Below are 21,344 nucleotides of genomic sequence, written 5' to 3'. Positions count from 1 at the left end.
TAAAATATATCTCAAGTTGACTTTCAGTAGTTTTCTTCAATTTTTCCGGTAACATAATACATTATTTTTAGAAAATAATACTGTCTGTTAGAAAAAAAGATAAATTCTAGGCCGAGCGCGGTGGCTCACGCCTGTAATCCCCGCACTTTGGGAGGCCGAGGCGGGCGGATCACGAGGTCAGGAGATCGAGACCATCCTGGCTAACACGGTGAAACCCCGTCTCTACTAATATACAAAAAAATTAGCCGGGCGCGGTGGCGGGCGCCTGTAGTCCCAGCTACTCGGGAGGCTGAGGCAGGAGAATGGCGCGAACCCGGGAGGCGGAGCTTGCAGTGAGCCGAGATGGTGCCACTGCACTCCAGCCTGGGGGACAGAGTGAAGACTCCGCCTCAAAAAAAAAAAAAAAAAAGAAAGAAAAAAAGATAAATTATAACATGCATAGATACACATTAAAAGCCTAATTTTAGGCTGGGCTCAGTGGCTCACGCCTGTAATCCCAGCACTTTGGGCGCCAAGGCAGGCAGATCACCTGAGGTCAGGAGTTTGGGGCCAGCCTGGCCAACATGGCAAAACCCCATCTCTACTAAAAACACAAATATTAGCTGGGCGTGGTGGCAGGTGCCTGTAATCCCAGTTACTCGGGAGGCTGAGGCAGGAGAATTGCTTGAACCCAGGGGATGGAGGTTGCAGTGAGCTGAGATTGCGCCATTGCACTCCAGCCTGGGTGACAGAGTGAGACTCAGTCTCAATAAATAAATTAATTAATGTAATTAAGCCTAATTTTATACTGTAAAATTGAGTAAGAGGCAACAACCTCACTGGGAAAGAAATCTTTTCCAGGACTTAATAATCTGAGCTTAAGAATTAATGTAATATTAAAATGAGAAATCCATATTTTTACCATCCCAGAAATTTCTCCCAACTCACATAGGCAGCAACTGCATTCTTACTAGAATTACTTTTACTAACCTAGCATACTACTTTTGAGCATTCCACCCACTACAGACCCAAAAGAGTATCTATAGGGCTGTAACTAATTTTGAGAAGTTTCCCTTGACATATAAGGTTAAGGTCCAGAAATTAGCCTTCAAATAGCTGAAAACAGCAATAGTCCAAGAGTTCATCATTGCAGTGCCAAAGAAGTAAAAAATCTCCATTGTTTCCGAAATGCTGTTATTTATATCGTTATTCCATTATCTCCTTCTCTAAGCTTCTCTTTTAAATATATAGTTTTTAATAGGTGGAAGCAATGATCTATGAATGAACAAATAGTAACATGATTCTATCCCAAAAGGATATTTGGCTCAGACGTAATGTTCTTCAGACAAACGACTTTAGTTAATAGACACATTACTGAGATTAGAACCGAAGAGATTCATAATAATGATCATATGTTTTATTAATAATTATCACCCTCAGGTTTTTAAATTTTGAAAAAACACATCTAGAGGCCTAGAATTAAAAAGATTTTCAAGGGAACTGAAAAGATTTGTTATTCCAACCATATGATGCATTTAACAAAACAGGCCTACAGAGAACTCAGGTCACACAGTATTTCGTCACTGGGAGCTCACAGAGCATATTTGCGTAGATCATCCCATGATTCCAAAACCTGCTATCTGGGGCTGAGAGAATCCATTTCCAGCAAACAAGTTCTATCTCCCTCAACCACATGTAATCATCCACCACATAATCCTGGGAGGATCATAAATTTTTCATAAGAAGAAGGGGCAAGGGAAAAAGAAAACAAAATGAAAAGAAAGAAAAATGGAAATATGGCCTGAAAGGGATGGAATAAAAACATGTATTTCTACTTGGTATAATGCTAGATTAATGCAGTGTCACCAAGCTTTCACAGTGTAAAGTACAATGAGGAATCAGCCACAGACTCTGACAAATTTAAAATGTGTAATATGGTTAATACTCTGAGATTCAAAAAAGTTTTGTTATTTTATAATATGAAGATTTCAGCTTCACAGTCTCCAAACAGGAGAATACAAAGGAATTGATTCAATCCAAGGTTAAAAGACCACCTAAGGCTATTTTAACATCTATTCACATACACACACACACACACTCACTCTCTCTCACACACACACACACATAAAGCTGTGATAGCATACTACAAAGTATTTTGACTATTTCCCTCTGTATTTTTCATTCATCTATATTCTGCCCTCCTCACCAGACATTAAGAAATTTATCAAGAATGTTTAATTGCTCTCTACTCTCAAGAGGATCTTTATCCATAATTGTTTCAATACAGTTAGAAGAGCTAGTTACCTTTTATCCAACAAGTCTAAAAAAATATAAATGAAGAGTAACAGAGATCCCTGATGGGTTTCTAAAATAATAAGTTACATTAGAAAGATGGGTGAGCTATTAACTTTAATTAATTCACTTAGAAGACCACTGAGAAACTTAAAAGAGCAATGGATGGTTGGTGACCAATGAATGACAAGGACTAGAGAAGAAATGAACCATGAGACAGGGAGAGAAGAATATTCTTATTTTAAATCCTGTCCCAAATAGCTCACTAGAATTCAAGGTAAACGAAAATCAGAGTAAGTGATCAAGGAGTAAGGGGAATAGATACCGCAGCTTCTTTATTCCATTTTTCAGATACAGATGATTGTAAGCATTTTTAGTGAGAAACTTAATTTTCTAAGTAAAGAAAAATAACTTAGGGGTAGAAATTTCATAATGTTGGTGTAGAGACTCAAAAGATTATTTTTCTCTGCATAAAAATTACTGAAAATTAGACAGTTATGGGAAATAGACCCCCAAAAAAAGCCAAAGATGAGAAATACTTCACATTCAAGGCCAGTGGTTAGAGGTACAAGGGTACTGAATGATGGAAACTTGAGAGCTGCAGTCAGTCCTCACCCAGAGAGAGCCTGTGTCCCTCGCTGCCAGGGTAGCAGGCAATGCTAACATCTTCGCGGTGGCTGCAGTCATGCTGTCCCCACTGTCGCCTGGAACACTGAAGAAATCTGGTTTCCTTCCCTGAGCAGCTGACATCATCCAACCATATGGGCCCTGTGCTTTCTTCAAAATGGTTGGCAGATGCTTGTTTACCATATCTGCGACAATTAAATAAACACTGTGTGTAGAACTGCTCTATCTTGGTTCAGGGAACCACAAAACATTTAACACAGGCAACCTAGCTCAGTGACATGACTTCAGAGGGTAAGTATCTGTTCTTTCTCCTACCTTGGGGACTCAGTTTAGAGCTATGTTTGCTCCATCACATGTTTTAATCACCTTAAAAACGTTTGATTATTTCAATGAATAACAAATGAGAAATTAATACTTTTTCCCCATTCATTCTTGTGTTTTGTCTACAAAACCAATCAGAGAGAATGCAAAGAGATTAATCTCAAATTCCTGACCACAGAAATTATGACCAGAAAGCGAGAACACTTGTCTCGTTTTGCTTCTGATGCTCCCTCTAACTCATTTGATTTCAGCAGCTTTTCTTTGGTTTTCTCTCTTTCAAAATGAAAAGGGTGGATTAGTTCACTGATTGCTCAAGTACTATACCTAATCTATGATTAAATTTAGATTTCAGCCCATCAAAATCAGAATTATAATATTCTTAGCTTTTCGTAAGGTATACAAATTGAACCTTAAAAATTTTTATCAATTATATTTGTGTTCCAATTGAGTTTATTTGTAACACTGCACTACAGAAACAAAACCTAAATGTATAATAAACATATATGCTGAAGAAATAGGAGAGACCTGAAATTTTTTTAACTTAGAAATTAAGTAAATGTGCACCTTCTTTCATCTTCCCAATTTTATTTCATTTTGTTCCATAAAATCCAAACCTCCAGAAGTCACTGAGCTTACAAATCTTTAAGACGTCTTTCAGTTCTAACAGTCCGTAAGATCCAACTCTTACTCATAATAATAATTCCCTTACTTGATGTTTTTATTATTTCTGTACTAAGAATACGAAGAGATCTTTCTATCTGACATGAATTTTCTTCATTTTTTTCTATGCAAGTATTTATTAAATTTATTTGACAAAATGAATATTTTAAAAAATTAAAACAATGAAGCTTTTTAATCATTCTATGGTTTTTCTTCCTTCTACTGCTGACTAATCAAGCCTTGGCTAGAAAAGTAATAAGCCTAAATCGCACATTGTTCACTTTTAACTTATAGACCATTTTTTCACAAAATACATTAGATTATTATCTATCCATAGCAACTACGTAACAGATAACAGGAAGTCATTTTATTTTGGAATTGCATTTATACAAAGAAACCCAAAGTTTACTTTTTCTCATTACAAAAGTATATTCTCTTTCAAAAATTCCTCTGTAAACTAGAAACAAATGTAGCACATGCTTTGACTGCCTTCTAACACAATCATTTAGAGCTTTTTACACACATTATTGGGAATATTTTTAAAACTAATGTGAATACTCTGCATAGATTTGTGAAACAAAATAAAATATGAAGAAAAAATCAGTGTCAAGTGTTTTCATTAATAAGGAAAAAAATGTGAAAAATAGAAATAGCAGGAATTATGTATCTCTCCAAATGTGAAAATAAATAGAAATAACATGATTTTATGAATCTCTCTAAATTTGTGAAAACAGAGTATAGTTGGCAGTCTAACAGAGATTCACTTAAATATAAAGTGATATTTATTAAGTAATTCTTATCAATTGTCAGTATATTGTATTTATTTGGCTGTTATACCCTTTTACCCAAAAATTACAGTAACTTCTCTGCCCAAAAAAAGACAAAATAGGGGGAAATTATATGAATATTTATCTTCATGACAGCATTACTTATCATAGGAAAAATTAAGCTAACCTAATATTAAGTAAATTAGAGTATGAAAACTTGATGGATACTGTTATCATTAAAAATTGTGACTATAGCAATATAAGGTTAAAAATGTGGATAAAAATTACATGTCCATTACTAGACCTGATATGAAGTTATGTACCCAAATTATAATGATAGCATAAGGATAAAAAAATATGGAGTTTTTTATTTTCTTCATTTTCCAATGGTTTTACATTACTTTTATAAATTTTAAAATATATGTTTAACATGACTTTGCCTAGCTTGAATGAAGGTATGATTTTAAAGTGTAGTGAATATCTGCAATCAGCTCTAATCAAGCTAAAATGAAATAATTTTGCCAGTTTTTTTAAGCATAAGACAATTACTTCAAGCATGACAGAGAAATATGGAAAACAAGAAAGAATGGGCATTCATAGCTTTCACTCAAATATTTAACTCAAAAGCATCATTTGCAGTTACTTTGACCAACTTAAGTCTTTACTATGGAATGCATTATGTGCGTGACATAAAATATATGTCCCAAAGTGTGATACTCAGCTTTTAAGAGAGTGAGGTCAAAAGCAAGTTCTAAAGGTCATCTCCTAACAAGAGGGCTGTTTTTCTCAAATAAAAGTGATAATTATCATCACATTCTGAGAAAGGGAATAATGTGATACCAAAGCATTTGACACTGGACTTCTCTGCAATTTTAGACAATGATGTCAAAACTAAAAACACCCAATAGTAATGACATGTCAGAATAAAAATGAGCATTCAAAGTCTTACTTGAACAGACACAAGGGGACTTAGAGGTCACCCAGGCTTCAACTAGTTATTCAAGAAGAGGGGTCATGGCAGGAAAGGTAAATGAAATAAACAGCAAGAGGTGGTTCTTCATCATCTTAGAAAATGTCATTATTTTTCATTGTTGTACTTCCATACACAGGTAAGAGAGAACATGTATTTTTATTATTATAAAAATTACAAGTAGGGATTAACATAATAAGACTTTTAACAATATAATCTGGCATTTAACTGCCTTTACATTAATGAACCTTACTTAAATCCCAACTGTCGACAAACCACGTAAGTATTCAGCTCAGTCCAGCCATCATCACAGACAGTACCCCACTGGCCTCTGTAATACACCTCCAAGCGACCCTCATGGCTGCCTTTCCCACCTGCAAGTCTGATGACCCCATCTGTGATAAGGAGGAGACACAGAGACTAAGCAAATCAACTTTAAGAAAAAGGCAAAACATTTGTATTACACAAGAAATATCACCATATTCAGTCCTCGCTCTAGGCCTTTTGCTAAATTTATACTACATCTGTGCTAAATGACCCTCTGAAGTTATTGCATTGTTTCTGAAGTTTGACATAACACATTTCTGTCCTAATAAAATACTCTTTCCACTTGGTGTGGTGGCACATGCCTGTAATCCCAGCTACTTGGGAGGCTGAGGCAGGAAAATCGCTTGAGCCCAGGAGGCAGAGGTTATAGTGAGCTGAGACTGCACCACTGCCCTCCAGTCTGGTCAACAAAGCAAGACTCCGTCTCAGAGGGAAAAAAATATATATGCATATATATTTTTTTCTTTCCTTTTTATTGGTACTCCTATTCTCTATGTAGAAAAATGTATCCTGATATAATTCCAAAGTATCTATTTAGATTTCTCTAGATTAAGTAATATTTGGTAAATTTCCTATAACTTTAGTCTCAAGTCGGAGCAATACATGTCATTTAAATTTAAAAAGAAAATACAGTAACTTGGAAATAGCTTAGAATTTTAACTGCAAATGAAAAAATATTGAAACAAGATGACAGAAAAAACTATTCTGGATAAAAGACAGTCTGTCATGTCAATGCATATATTACTAGTTAGGCATTCATGAATTATAAAAACTGGAAGATATGTCTTGCCTTTGTTCTTTTATTGATAATACAGATCTGAATTTGAATCTTATTAACTCAAAGAATAATTAATTTGCCTATAATTCTATAAAGAGCTTCTAAGCAGATAAATAGTATAATAAATTTAACTCCAAAAAAGTAGATTTAAAAGCCATTTCCATCCAAAATAATCCAAAAACTCTCAATGAAAAATATAAATAATCTTGGGTAAGGGTCATATTTTTCATGAATCTCAGGGATCTTTTAAAGTAAAGGTCTCTGAGCAACAAACCATTTATTAATATAACACTTTACTGTCTGCAAAGCATTAGGACATGTATTATCTCATCTGAGCATCACAGCAATGTTACAAGACTATCCTCCTTTGAAGGAGGGGAAAATGGCAGTTCAAAACGACGAAGTGCTCTGGCTAAAAATCTGGTGTAAATATATTTCTATGGTGTATTAATGTGTTAATCTGCTAATAAAAACAGTGCATGTATAGAAGTATGTCAAAAGAAAGATATAAATCTGGTATTTCATAGATTCTAACAAGTTATTGATTTTCACTAAAGAAATATGTAAACAAAACATTTTTTTCTTCAAGTTCTTTTTACTAAATGGTTTCTGATGAGTCAACTTCTCTTGCCTTGTCCATTTCCTTCTTCTTTTCCCTAAACATGTAAGTTTAACATACACACACACCAGCAGTTTGTACTCACATATGCCCTTCTTAAAACACATGACATGTTTTGACAGGCAGGCTGTCATTTGGAATAGCCTGAAAATTGTGCACAGCAAAGTTACCTTGGTTTCTTTCACAGTGTGCTTTAATCAACAATTGCATCAATACCAGTTCTAAACACATTCTGAGTCAAGAAACGTTAACAGGTGAATGGACTAAAGATGGAATTATTACACCTAATATCTGGAATGTATCACTACATACTGATTTTGACTAGTGGGTACTATATACTGCAACAAAGTCCTATTTTCTGATCTAGCTTTACAAGACTATATTGCCTTAAACTGAAAAATACAGGAGTAACTACAAATACAAAAATGGCATTTTAATATAGTTTGCATACTTTTTATTTGTTTTATTTGGTGTATTTATTTGAATGCTCATTTCGTAATGTTCAAATTAAGGAGAAGGGAAGCTGTGGCAGGCCCACATGGTACTGGGGGCAAGAATTGGTATATTAATGGAGTAAAATCCTTACCTGTTAGAGGGGTACAGGACACTCCAGCATCTTCTTTATGGCCACAGTTATGCTCTCCCCAGGAGCTCTTCGGACATTGCTCAATTGAAAGCTCATTCCCAGTGCAGCGTACTTCATCCAACATAACTGGGCCAGACCCTTCCCCAAAATATGCCTGATGCCATGCTTTGGCAATGCCACTGAACAAATAGAAGAATATAAGGATTCTGGATTAGATACCAAAGATTGGTCTTTTACTTTCTTTTGTCCCTAGTAAAAGTGTTATTATCAATCCCCACTTATTAATTCACTTCATAGGTCATGTATGACTTTCTGTATTTCTTTTTTTGTGCATTTGTTTGTTGCCCTTTATATTTTCAGCTATTACATGTGTTTCAAAGCTAGGTTCTCCCCAATATTTAACCTCTTTTTCTTCGTTAGTAATTGAACCTCAAATTTTTAGGAGGAAAATGGCTATCTAAAATAAAGATCACATTTTGGCCTCCCCTCCTTCTTGATGACTAAGTTTGTTTGTTTGTGGTAAAATAAACATAACATAAAGTTTACCATTTAAAACATTTTTGGTTTATAGTGCATTAAGCACCTTCAGATTATTGTATAATATCACCACCATCCATCTCCAGAACTTTTTCATCATCCCCAAATAAAACTGTGCTCCCATTTTAGACACCTAAGTTTTGTTTTTGTTTTTGTTTTGTTTGAGTCATAGTCTCACTCTGTCACCCAGGCTGGAGTGCAGTGGCATGACCGTAGCTCACTGCAACCTTTAACTCCTAGGTTTAAGCAATCCTCTCACCACAGACTTTTGAGTTGCTAGGAATACAGGTGTATGCCACCACACCTGGCTAATTTTATTTTTATTTTTTATTTTGAAGTGGTGGGGTTTCAGTATGTTACCCAGGCTGGTCTTGAAATCCTGGTCTCAAGCATTATTCCTGCTGCAGCCTCCAAAAGTGCTGGGATTCCACCCACCGCACCCAGCCATAAGTTCTGACCAGTGATATTTAGGCGGAAGTACCATGTATTACTTGTAGAAGTATCTTTGTGCCACTTCCTCCTCCTGACTGCAAGGATGGCTGGAGCCTAATAAGTTATCTTGGGCCATAGGGTCCCATATTAAGGATGACAGAAGTGCAACCTGGGGCCCTAATGATTGCAGAACCACTAAACTACTCTTGAGCTGGCTACCTCTAGTCTCTTTTCCTAAACATGAAATAAACATGACTCTAAACGTGTTTAAACTGCTGTTATTTTCAGTTCTTTGTTACTCACAGCCAAACCTATTTCTTTTTTGATGTTGTTGTTGTTTTGAGACAGGGTCTCACTCTGTTGCCTCGGCTGGAGTGCAGTGGTGTGATCATGGCTTAAGGCAGCCTTGACCTCCTGGGCTCAAGAGATCCTCCCACCTCAGCCTTTTCAATATCTGGGACTACAAGTGCATACCACCATGCCAGTGAATGTTTTATTTTTTGTAGACATGGGGTCTCACTATGTTGCCCAGCCTGGTCTTGAACTCCTGCATTCAAGCAATCTTCCCACCTCAACCTCCCCAAAGTGCTGGGATTACAAGTATGAGCCACCATGCCTGACAGCCAAGTCTATTTCTAACAAAAACATCTCTTTACTGAAGTTTATTTGTAGTAAATTTACTTCTCCCACAATTCAAAGCAATAGCATATTCTTAGAACCCCAGATCTAAGTGAAGATCATAAACCTGTCAAAGTGATTAATAATTTCAGATATTGCATTTTCAGTCCCTTTTAGGCTTTTAATTTTTAGACTATAGCATTTATATTTTTAGTTTGTTTTTCAATGATATTGCATCTATTCCCCCATTATTTTAGCTGCTCTTTTCTTATAACATTATAACTTGAGAATTTACAACAAAATACATTGAAGAAAAAAAGTGTGCTAAATGGCTGTAACACCCCAGTAATGGTAAAGTGTTAGATATCAATTTTGTGGCTAAAAAGGAGCCTGATTGACTATTTCTGCTAGATAACAAGGAAGTTTCTTTTAAAAGAACACGTCTAAGAAAACAAAAATATCTAAAAGTTAACACCTGTTTTAATATCATTAGAGGGCTGGACGCAGTGGCTCATGCCTATAATTCCAGCACTTTGGGAAGCCAAGGTGGGTGGACTACTTGAGCTCAGGAGTTTGAGACCAACCTGAGCAACAGGGCAAAACCCCATCTGTGCAAAAACATACAACAATTAGCCAGGTGTGGTGGCACACACCTGTGGTCCCAGCCACTCAGGAGGCCAAGGTGGGAGGATCGCTGGAACCCAGGAAGTCAAGGCTGCAGTGACCCGTGATCATGCCACTGCACTCCAGCCTGGGTGACAGAGAGAGATTCTGTCTCAAAATAATAATAATAATAACAACAATATCATTAGAGCAAACGCTTTGGAAATGCTCTATCATCACCTGACTCACTTTCGGTTTAAAATTCAAAGAGTGTGCCAAGAGGAAGGATAAAAGAATATTATAGGAGGTATAGAGGAAGCTGAGGAAAAGAAGATTGCTTAAGCAAAATATTTTCATGAGTTAACATTTTAAAATTTAGAATCCTGGCACTTGGATCACTATCTGATGTTTGTAACACAGTGGACTCTGAGCAATCTGCCCCAACAAAAATTAAAGACTAATATCTAGAACTAATAGGACAAATGTGAGGAAAACATTTGGAATTCTAACAGAAATGCTGATTGGAGTTCTAACACAAAGGAATCCTAACACAAATGATATTGTCAAAATGACAATTTTGTGAGTGAATTTGTTTGTTTTGCTAAGGGAAATGTAATGACAGAACAGAAAGTCATGTCTACTCCAGAAAGAGGCAATAAATGCTCAATTAATAGAATTGTTCCAAATAAAGTTTTCAGTTGTTTCGAAGCATGTCTATATGCCTATAGAAGAGTGCACTAATCATGTATAAATATTTGTATATTACTGACTATGTCAAAGGCCGGGCGCGGTGGCTCAAGCCTGTAATCCTAGCACTTTGGGAGGCCGAGACGGGCGGATCACGAGGTCAGGAGATCGAGACCATCCTGGCTAACACGGTGAAACCCCGTCTCTACTAAAAAGTACAAAAAACTAGCCGGGCGAGGTGGCGGGCACCTGTAGTCCCAGCTACTCGGGAGGCTGAGCCAGGAGAATGGCGTAAACCCGGGAGGCGGAGCTTGCAGTGAGCAGAGATCCGGACACTGCACTCCAGCCTGGGTGACAGAGCGAGACTCCGTCTCAAAAAAAAAAAAAAAAAGCTTATTTTTTCTAAGCTCAATCTTTGAAGTGGAGAAGTATATGTGGACACAGACTCTGAGCTTCCAATCTGGGCTCTACCTTCAACAAGCTGGGCTACCTTGGGGAAGTTACTAAAACCTTCCAGGCTTAGGATGCAACAGCTGAATACAGGGATGATAACGGCTAACTTGCAGGGTTGTAGGAATTACACTGATGCAAAGTAGGAGCTCAATAAATCCTACTTCACTTCTCTCTTCTGGCACTGTTAAGGAATCCCCACGTACCCCCGACAGTTGATAAATAACGTATTTTTCACTACTAAACAATTTATCTAAAGACCGTTTGGTATTTAAACAAACACCATAGTTGTTGCTTTCCTTCATCCCCAAAAAGTAAAGTTGGGGGAATGGTAAGGAAGGGAGAATCAATCAGTATCTTAACACTTTCTGGTTTTAATGTTGTTTCATTTATTTATTTATTTTAAAGTAAATTTCAAAGAAATATTTATGGAAGACTTTATGGCCTATAAGAGACTGAACAAATGCATGTATGTGTTATTTTTTATTACAGATTATAAGGTTATGGCCCAGAAGACTATTAAGTAAGCTCTGACTTGCATCACTAAACTTCAGATTTTCCTGTGATAGAGATATATCTAATCAGAGGCAAACATTTTCAAATATTTTAATGCACATAAAGTATTATATTTAAAAAAGTTATTGTGCCAAAATAAAACATTTTGTGCAATTAAAGCACTGACGTTCCTAGAAAAATATGTTTTAAAACAAAATGATCTTGCAATAGTAGTGTACAAGGCTGTGAAAAAAGTTCAACTGTTTTAAAGACCACTTATAGTAGAAAAAATACCCTCTCCCAGAAAAAAAAAAAAAGTTCATAAAACACTTACAGTAGGCTGGGCACCGTGGCTCACAGCTATAATCCCAGCACTTTGGGAGGCCGAGGTGGGTGGATCACCTGAGGTCAGGAGTTTGAGACCAGCCTGGTCAATGTAGTGAAACCCTGTCTCTACTAAAAGTACAAAAATTAGCTAGGCATGGTGGCATCTGTAATTCCTGCTACTTGGGAGGCTGTGGCAGGAAAATCACTCGAACCTTGGAGGTGGAGGTTGCAGTGTGCCAAGATTGCACCACTGCACTCCAGCCTGCCTGGGTGACACAGCAAGACTCCATCTTAAAAAAAACAAAAAACAAAACAAAACAAAAAAAACGATTACAATAAATTAAACAAGGGAGCAGTTTAACACTCACAGAAAATGAAATTCAAAAGTCATGTAAAAGCTGTAATTCCCAGAATTTGGGGATGGAGGGTAACTGAAATGTATTGTTTGTAATATGTTTATGAATATGCTAATATTGGTTGAAAGACGAAAACTGCTTGGAGTTATGTGCCTGCCTGAGACCTGTGGCTCCTTTTTACAGGGAAGATACAGGACAGGAGGGAAGAAGCCCTACGCCCTAGAGGAGAGGTCAGCAAAACATGACCTGTGCACCAAATCCAGCACGCTATCTGTTTTTATATTGCTTGTCAGCTGAGTGGTTTTTAAATTTTACAAATGCCAGGAAAAATATCAAAATAAGAATATAATTTGTGATGTGAAAAATCAAGCGAGATCCAAATTTTACTGTCCAGAAACCAAGTTTTATTGGAACGATGCCACATGCATTCCTAAGTTATTGTCTGTGGCTGCTTTCATGCTACAATGGCCCAGCTGGATAGTTGCAAAGTCTATGTACTCTCGCCCTTTACAGAAAAAGTTTGCAGACCCCTGCTCTAGAGCAAAGAGATTAATGAAAGCAAATATGGAAACTGACTTAGAGATCACTGAGAGTTGAAGGACAAAATAGGAGACAGGATGACTGATGGAGAAGCCAGATAGGAAAGCTCTAGAGAAAGGCAGATTAACAGACTTCTTGGATCTTTGCCCTGAGATAAATGCCACCAAAAAAAAAAAAAAAAAATCAATTGAAGAAAATTTCAATGAGTATAATTCATTGAGCCACGATTAGGTGCTATAAGGAAAGCTGGGACCAATATGGAAGAATATAAAATTGATCCCAAACTCAACAAAAAGATGAAATCCAGATGGCTTAAATATAGGGAAAAAAAAGAAAAGAAAGAAAGGAGGGAGGGAGAAAGAAGGAAGAGGAAGAAAGAGAAAGAGAGGAGGAGGGAGGGAAAGAAGAAAGAAAATAAAGAAAACTAAAAAGTTACTAGACTAAAATATAGGAACATAGTTCTTAGTTCTTATAATCTTGGATGTAAGAGAGAATTCCTAGGAAACCCAGAAGTCAGAAAACAAAAACTAAAAAAGTTAAATTTAACCACATACAAATTGAAAACTACCATACAGCAGAGCACACCATAATCAGAGTCAAACTGCAAACCAACAAGCTGGAAGAAACATTTGCAATTTGCAAAAAAAAACCTCCTAGAAATGAATAATAGTAATAATTTATTTTATATATACACATACACATGCACACACATTTCAGTTACAGTTTATTTAAATAAATATGTTTGTATATATATCTAGATAGATAGTTTTTTTTAAAGACAGGGTCTGGTTCTGTCACTCAGGCTGGATTCCAGTGGCACAATCTTGGGTCACTGCAAACTCTGCCTCCCAGGCTCAAGTCATCCTCTCACCTCAGCCTCCCAAGTAGCTGAGACTACAGGCACATGCCACCATGCCTGGCTAATTTTTATATTTTTTGTAGAGACAGGGTTTCTCCATGTTGCCCAGTCTGGCCTCAAACTCCTGAAATCAAGCAATCTTCCCACCTCAGCCTATCAAAGTGCAAGGATATTACTATATTTTAATGAAAGACAAAGCAACCAACTTAAAAATAGACAATAGAGAGGATCCAACTATTCACAGGAGAAGAAATATCCATGGCCAATGACCACAGGATAAGATGCTCAAGATCACTAGTAGTAAAATTAAACAACAGTGCATGTTTACCTACCACATTTTTGGAGATTTAAAATATTAATATCACTTTCATACAATTTTTAGGCAAAAAGACAACCAACTGAAGTCTTTTTAATTCCCTAGAAAAAGTAACAAACAAACCCTAAAGTCATGCTTTGGCTGAGAATACTCTGATAGGCTGAGAAAGGGGAGCTGAAGTATATTGTGTTTCAAATACATTAATTATTATATGACACACATTCAAGGAAAAAGCAAAAGATCTGGTTAATTGCCTTTGAACTAGGCCCATTCTTTAAAGGAGATTATAAGATAGGAGAGTAGAACCCCAAACATTGACTCTGGGGATGCTATGTATTTTTAAATCTTCTCTGAAAACACCGCTTGGTGCAAAGGACATGGTTTCATTCTTTTGTTTTGTTTTTGTTTTTGTTTTTTCAAGATGGAGTCTCTGTCACCCAGGCTGGAGTACAGTGGCATGATGTCAGCTCACTACAACCTCCGCCTCCCGGGTTCAAGCGATTCTCCTGCCTCAACCTCCCCAGTAGCTGGGATTACAGGGACGTACTACCGTGCCCGGCTAATTTTTGTATTTTTAGTAAAGACGGAGTTTCACTATGTTGGTTAGGCTGGTCTCGAACTCCTGACACTGTGATCCACCTGCCTCAGCCTCCCAAAGTGCTGGGATTACAGGCGTGAGCCACCACGGCCAGTGCAGTTTCATTCTTTTTTATGGCTACATGGTATTCTATGGCATACATGTGCCAATATCTCTTTATTCAATCCACCATTGATGAGCAGCAATATGGACGAAGCTGGAGGCCATAATCCTAAGTGAATTAACACAGGAACAGAAAACTAAGTACCACATGTGAGAACATGTGGGAGCCAAATATTGAACACACATGGACATAAACATGAGAGCAACAGACACTGCAGACTATTGGGAGATGAGAGGTGTGGGTTGAAAAACTACCCATGGGTACTATGCTCATTATATGAGTCCAGTATACCCATGAAAAGCTGAAAATTAAAAAAAAAAAAAAAAAAAAAAAGGCACTACTTGCGTATTTTATTTTCTTCTTATCCATTTCTGTATTTTTATTATTTTAATGATACAAAAATGTTTAAAATAAACTACTCAGAATAACCAGCAGAATAAACTTGAGAACAACAACAAAAAACATTCACCAGGAAACTATAATGTAACACAAAATCAGGTTTTCCAGCTAACTTTTTAGTTTATTTAAGAAAATAATATTTCCATATCCACACATTTCTGCAGCCAGTCACTAGTATTTCCTGGTACTCAGAACAGTGCTGGCTTTCAGGAGAATACCAAAGTAATTGATGACTCTGCTTTTAAAGAGTCATGAATTACAATACTGAGGAAATCAACATAAAACTCGTGAACTGTTCAAGTAAATGTGAATCTGATAAAACTGTGTGTTCTCTGTCCTTTATGGAAATTATTTCCACGCCAGCCCCAGCAGTTCATCTGTAATAAAATCTGTAGTGTTGCCTACTTTTTTACCCTCTGACAATCTGTAAATAAATTTTTGGGCAGAGGTACTCTGATCTAATACCCTGAGTTATTTTGGTGTAAAGATATTTGATCTACATAATAGCAATCCCCAGTAAACACTTACTGAACTGGTTCTATTTCCAATCCCTATTCAAAATATTCTTGAATCTATTTAGCTCATCAAATTGTATTAATACAAAATTTTTGTTTTTGTTTCCCCCTTACATACACAGAAAAAGGCCAAATAAATGGCACCATCTGACTAACTCAATCCCCAGGCTTAGCTACTGCTTTGAGGTAGACCTAGAATACAGTTAGGCCATTCTATTGCACAACATAATTATTTATTAGGTTATAAAACATTGACTCTTTAACTGCAAGTATCAATTTGTGCCACATCCAGAGTTTGTAATCCATGGATGAAAAAACTCCTTTTTAATATCCTAGATTTCTCTCTAGAAAAAAAACCTCGCCATCTCCAATAATGATAATTGTGTGTATCAAATGCTTCCTGTATGCCTGCACTGGTCTAACAGTGCTTTTAGACATATTAACTCATTTCATCCTCTCTACAACCCAATGATGCTATTACACCAAATTTACTGATAAGGAAACTGAGGCTTAAAAATTAAATAACTTGTCCAACATTACACTACTACTAGATGGTAAAGTTTGTCTGACTACAGAGCAGACCGAAACACTGGGCATTCTTGCAGCCTCCTGGAACGCTGTCAATTGATGACTGACGGCACCTCAAATACAGTCTATCTAAAACACGTTCAGTATCATTTTCTTCTTAAACGTAACTTTCTCTCTTGACTTCCCTATTTCTTTCAGTCCTATATTTGTATTTATTCTTATTAACACCTGACCATTTTACAAATAATGTAACATAAACGAAAAAATCCTAAACTGGGAGCCATAAACCTCAAGACTCTGCCTCCCACTAACAGACTTCAGGAATACTGTGTTATCTCAGTGGGCCTAATTTTCTCAACTGTTAAATAAGTTATCTTTCCTGCTCAATAATTCCATGCACCAGGCTATCTTTGTTGTAAAGTTTATACCAGGGGTGTCCAATCTTTTGGCTTCCCTGGGCCACACATGAAATAGACTAACACTAACAATAGCTGATGATCTAAAATAAATAAATAAATAAATAAATAAATAAGTTTTTAAAAAGCTTATGAATTTGTGTTGGGCCACGTTCAAAGCCATCCTGGGCTGCATATGGCCTGCGGGCTGTGGGGTGGACAAGCTTGGTTTATACAATGTTTTTTTAAAATTTAATGAACAGTAAAATAAAAGAGCAAAGAAAAAAAAATTTTTTTTTGAAACAAGGTCTCACTCTGTCACCCACGCTGGAGTGCAGTGGTGCAACTGCACCTCACTGTAGCTTCAACCTCCTGGACTCACGATTCTCCCACCTCAGCCTCCGAGTAGCTGGGACCACCAGTGTGTGCCAGCCACCACAACCGGCTTTTTTTTTTTTTCTTGTAGAGGTGGGGGTCTTACTATGTTGCCAAGGCTGGTCTGGAACTACTGGGCTCAAGCAGTCCTCCCACTTCGGCCCCACAAAGTGTTGGGATTATAGGCGTGAGCCACCATGCCTGGCAAAAAAACAATTTTTAGAGAGTAATTTATACGGGAAGAATTTGTATTCTACTACTCAATAATATGGTTCTATATAATTTTAGAGCAAAAATGTAAAAAGGAAAGCACCCTAAAAGGAAAGAAAGTATCCACAATTTTTAAATTCCCATGTAAATTATGGCACATCCACAAAATAAAATGTGATCTCACAGTACAAAGCTATGCTTTTAAGAGTTTTGAAAGACACGGAAAATGCTTTAATGTTAAGCACATAAAAAGGAACTTTAATGAAAATGTCTCCAACTAAACTTCACTGGGTACATATGCGTTCTCAAGTTATCTAATTTTCTAACATCTGGCTGCCTCCTTTCTCGCTGCTCATCTTTCTCCAAGTTCTGGGTTAATCAAATTTAAGTATCTTAAGTATAATAATTCCTTTTGTATTTAGGAAGCTCGCCAGCTACCAAAATATACAGATACCATTAAAAGATGAAGGTCAACAATGACAGCATCTCATAAAGAAACTGTAACTACTACTCCAGAAAAGCATGATGTAGTTTCCCTGTGGGAATTCAACAAAGCAGATAAGACTGAGATGAAATTTGCTTAAGAATGAATCATAAATTGAGACAAGCAACAATTATGTGTCTGCTATCAACCCTGTGCCATTCAAAAACGATCCTCATCTGAAAGTACTTAGCCTTTAAATGAGCAAAACAAATTATAGAGAAAGAAGAGTTGTAGAGTACTGCTTTAATGCAAACTTATGAGAGAACTATAAAATCAAATACAAGAAAGGTAAACGAAGAATGTCAGCTAGAGCATCAGAGTACTTATAATAAAAACAAATCTCTATAAAGCTGGATTGTTATTTGTTACAAGTGCTTGTGGAGGACTTTTGCTTGTATATTTTAATCACTTTTCCAAAGAATCCTCTCATATGAAAAGCAGTAATGAGCTAGTGTTTGAGAAAGGCGTTAATACTTTACTTAACCCATGAGTGTGTTCAACATTAATATGGCCTTCCTTGCGATTCTTTCTATCTCTACATTCTTTCTATGTAACTGACTATCCTTGTCAACATGGCCTTTGTTTAAAAACTGTTTCTATTTAAGTGAAAAAAATATTTGTCTCTCAAGAAAGAACTCTACATTACAACATGAATTTCTATTTTTATATTTTAGAAAGAGAGTCTTGCTGTCTCATCCAGGCTGGAGTATTGTGATGTGATTATGGCTCACAGCAGCCTTAACCTCCTGGGCTCAAGTAATTCTCCCACCTCAGCCTTCCTAGTGGTCGGGACTACAGTTGTGCTCCACCACACCTGGCTAATTTTTTCTTTTGTTTTTGTTTTTTTTTTTGAAACGGAGTCTTGCTCTGTTGCCCAGGCTGGAGTACAGAGGTGCGATCTCAGCTCACTGCAACCTCTGCCTCCTGGGTTCAAGCAATTCTCCTGCCTCAGCCTCCTGAGTAGCTGGGATTATAGGTGCCAACCACCACACCCAGCTACTTTTTATATTTTTAGCAGAGATGGGGTTTCACCATGTTGGACAGGCTGGTCTCAAACTCCTGAACTCGTGATCCACCCGCCTCAGTCTCGCAAAGTGCTGGGATTACAGGCGTGAGCCACCGTGCCCATCCTATACACAGGATCTGTCTATACTGCCCAGGCTAGTCTTCAACCTATCCTCCCACCTTGGCCTCCTAAAGCATGAGCCACTGCACCTGGCCATAACATGAATTTTTGGAATCACTTCAATAATTGTAATGTAACTAATATTCAGTGTGTCACTTAAATGTTCTATGCATTTTTCTAAGCAACAAAAGCTTGCCTTTACCTACAGAAATATATTAATAATCAAAAATGCCTTATACCTTAAACTTAGAATAATCCATATTGTAATTGATAATATTAAACATGCTGTTACTATACCTTTAAAGTTCTTAATTTTTTTGGCAAAGACATAGGTTTCTTAATAACTCACATGAAAATCAATTAGCACATCACTGAACATGTAACTGATAAGCCAGTGAATACACATGTATATACACATTAGAGGGTTTTAAAAATATAGAAGTTCATAGATACAGCTAACTAAACAGAAGTTCCAGATAGAGCAATAGTGTTTGATGTTCTGTCACTACCAAATGCTGGTTACTGTGAATGTTTAACAACATCTTTAAAACATAACAGTACCTAATTCGAGCGCCCTTGATAGCCAATGTATATGGTACTTACTATGTGTGCTAACTGCTTGTAGACACAAAACCCTATAAATTAAGAAATACATTATAGATGAGAAAACTGCAACTAAGAGATATTCTGTAGCTTTTCTCAACTCCAAAAGTGGGATTTAAATGCAGGTTTTTCAGAGTCCAGAACACATGCCCATAATCATATGCTATGCTGACTCCAACAGCAAGCATCAGGAAACTTTGAGAAAATTGCTTTTGAAATTGATGCCCAGTCAAAACACTTTTAAAAAATCTTGTCTCGAAAACGTACTTGTTAGTTTTTTCAAAAGAAACCAAGAGGCCGTATTCCTGACCAACCCAAAGTAAGTGATCATACCGTAGTAAACAATGCCAGTAATCATAGCAAAACCTGTTGACACAGGATTTGTCGTGTTTGTTCCTGTTCCACATGTGATCTATAAATTAGCATTTAGGTCCCATAGTCATTTACAGGGGGATATCTAACTTTACAGTGAAGGATCAGGCTGATGTCACTTAAACCAGTGCTCAATTTCAGCCTCATTTGTGGGGAAAACTAGAGCTTCTTGTGACTCCTGGTGAAATGCAAGATGAGAATACATCACCTGTGATGATTTCCAGACAAAATGTTTGCTTTGATCTAATCAAGCTTTAAACCTAAACTCTAATTTTATGAATTACAAGAACCAGAGGAGTAAACTAAATGACACCAGAAGGAAAAAAAATGAGACAAATTCAGAAGATGGCACCTTCTCCAAAACAACTGGCCTGGGCTCTTCAACAAGTCAGCATTACGGAAAAACCAAACCAAATCAAACCAAACCAAAAAAACCCAGCAACAACCAAAAACCCAGGCCTTTATAGAGTAAAAGAGACTGAAGGAACATAATACCCAGATTGGTCCTGGACTAAATTCTGCTTCAGACAAACCATCTGTCAAGGACACTGTAGGGGCAACTCTGAAAATTTGAATAAGATGAAGTATTAGACAATATTAAAAATGATTACCAACGATTAGTTGTGATAATGATAATTTGGCTACATAGAACAATGTGCTTATTTGTAAGAGATGCGTGCTGAAGTGTTTATAGACAAAGTGTTAAAATGTCTATATTTTACTTTAAAATACTTCAGTATAACATAGAGTTTTGAAAAAGAGAGCCAATTATTTAAAAAAATTGCAAGAAAATTGAACCGTAAAAACTGTTCAAGGTTCAACAAGCTCCAGTCAAGGATTATGGTTAACTGAACACAAGAGACAGGGAAGAACAGGCCTCCCATCATTGGCCCCTCAGTGCTAAATGAAATATTTTTAAATTCTGAAGTAAATGATTAACTAAATGAAATATTTTTAAAATTAAAGAAAATGATTAACTTTTAAAAGATCTTCCAATATAATTTTACAGAAACTTTCAGGCTTGTTATACCAATGTTCAGAATCACTAAACAGAGGGATTAGAAGGTCTAATATTATAATATTCCAGAATAATCCCAACTGAGGCAACCTGGAATGTCGATTTTCAGACTGCTATTTTCATGACATCGGATTCCTTTCCAACCCTACAGGAGAATTATTTCCTCTGTACATTAATAAACATCCTTCGTTCTAAGCACATACCTAACAAGGAAATGCAGTTCAAATAAATAAATTTAAAAAAAAAAAAAAAAGTTTAGACAATATTTCCGGACTAGAAGTTAAATTTGAGTTACAAGGTAACAACTAGTGTTTCATCGTATGGAATTTGATTACGTCACTATAGTTTACAGCGCTGTTTACTACCTGGGAGTAACATAAAGACTACTAATGAGAAGTAGTAAAAGCTTAGATTCTTAGTGACATAAAATCAGCCTAATTCAGATACAAGCAGGTTAAACCTACAGAGTACA

At 36.6% G+C, this 21,344-nt stretch overlaps 1 protein-coding gene across 1 annotated transcript in view; it reads right to left on the bottom strand.

Annotated features, from left to right (window-relative positions):
* Window positions 1-21,344, bottom strand: part of PRSS12 (serine protease 12) — a 75,070-nt gene that overhangs the window by 31,237 nt on the left and 22,489 nt on the right. Inside the window, exons 5-7 of the mRNA XM_021938747.2 lie at window positions 7,927-8,105; window positions 5,870-6,011; window positions 2,887-3,083 (exon numbers count right to left, since the gene is read on the bottom strand). Coding sequence (XP_021794439.1) covers window positions 2,887-3,083; window positions 5,870-6,011; window positions 7,927-8,105 — 518 coding nt within the window. The remainder of the gene's footprint in view (window positions 1-2,886; window positions 3,084-5,869; window positions 6,012-7,926; window positions 8,106-21,344) is intronic.

Source organism: Papio anubis, chromosome 3 (genome assembly GCF_008728515.1).
Source record: "Papio anubis isolate 15944 chromosome 3, Panubis1.0, whole genome shotgun sequence".
Taxonomy (NCBI): domain Eukaryota; kingdom Metazoa; phylum Chordata; class Mammalia; order Primates; family Cercopithecidae; genus Papio; species Papio anubis.
Note: the sequence above shows the minus strand (reverse complement) of the source record. Positions and strands in the feature narration are given on the sequence as shown.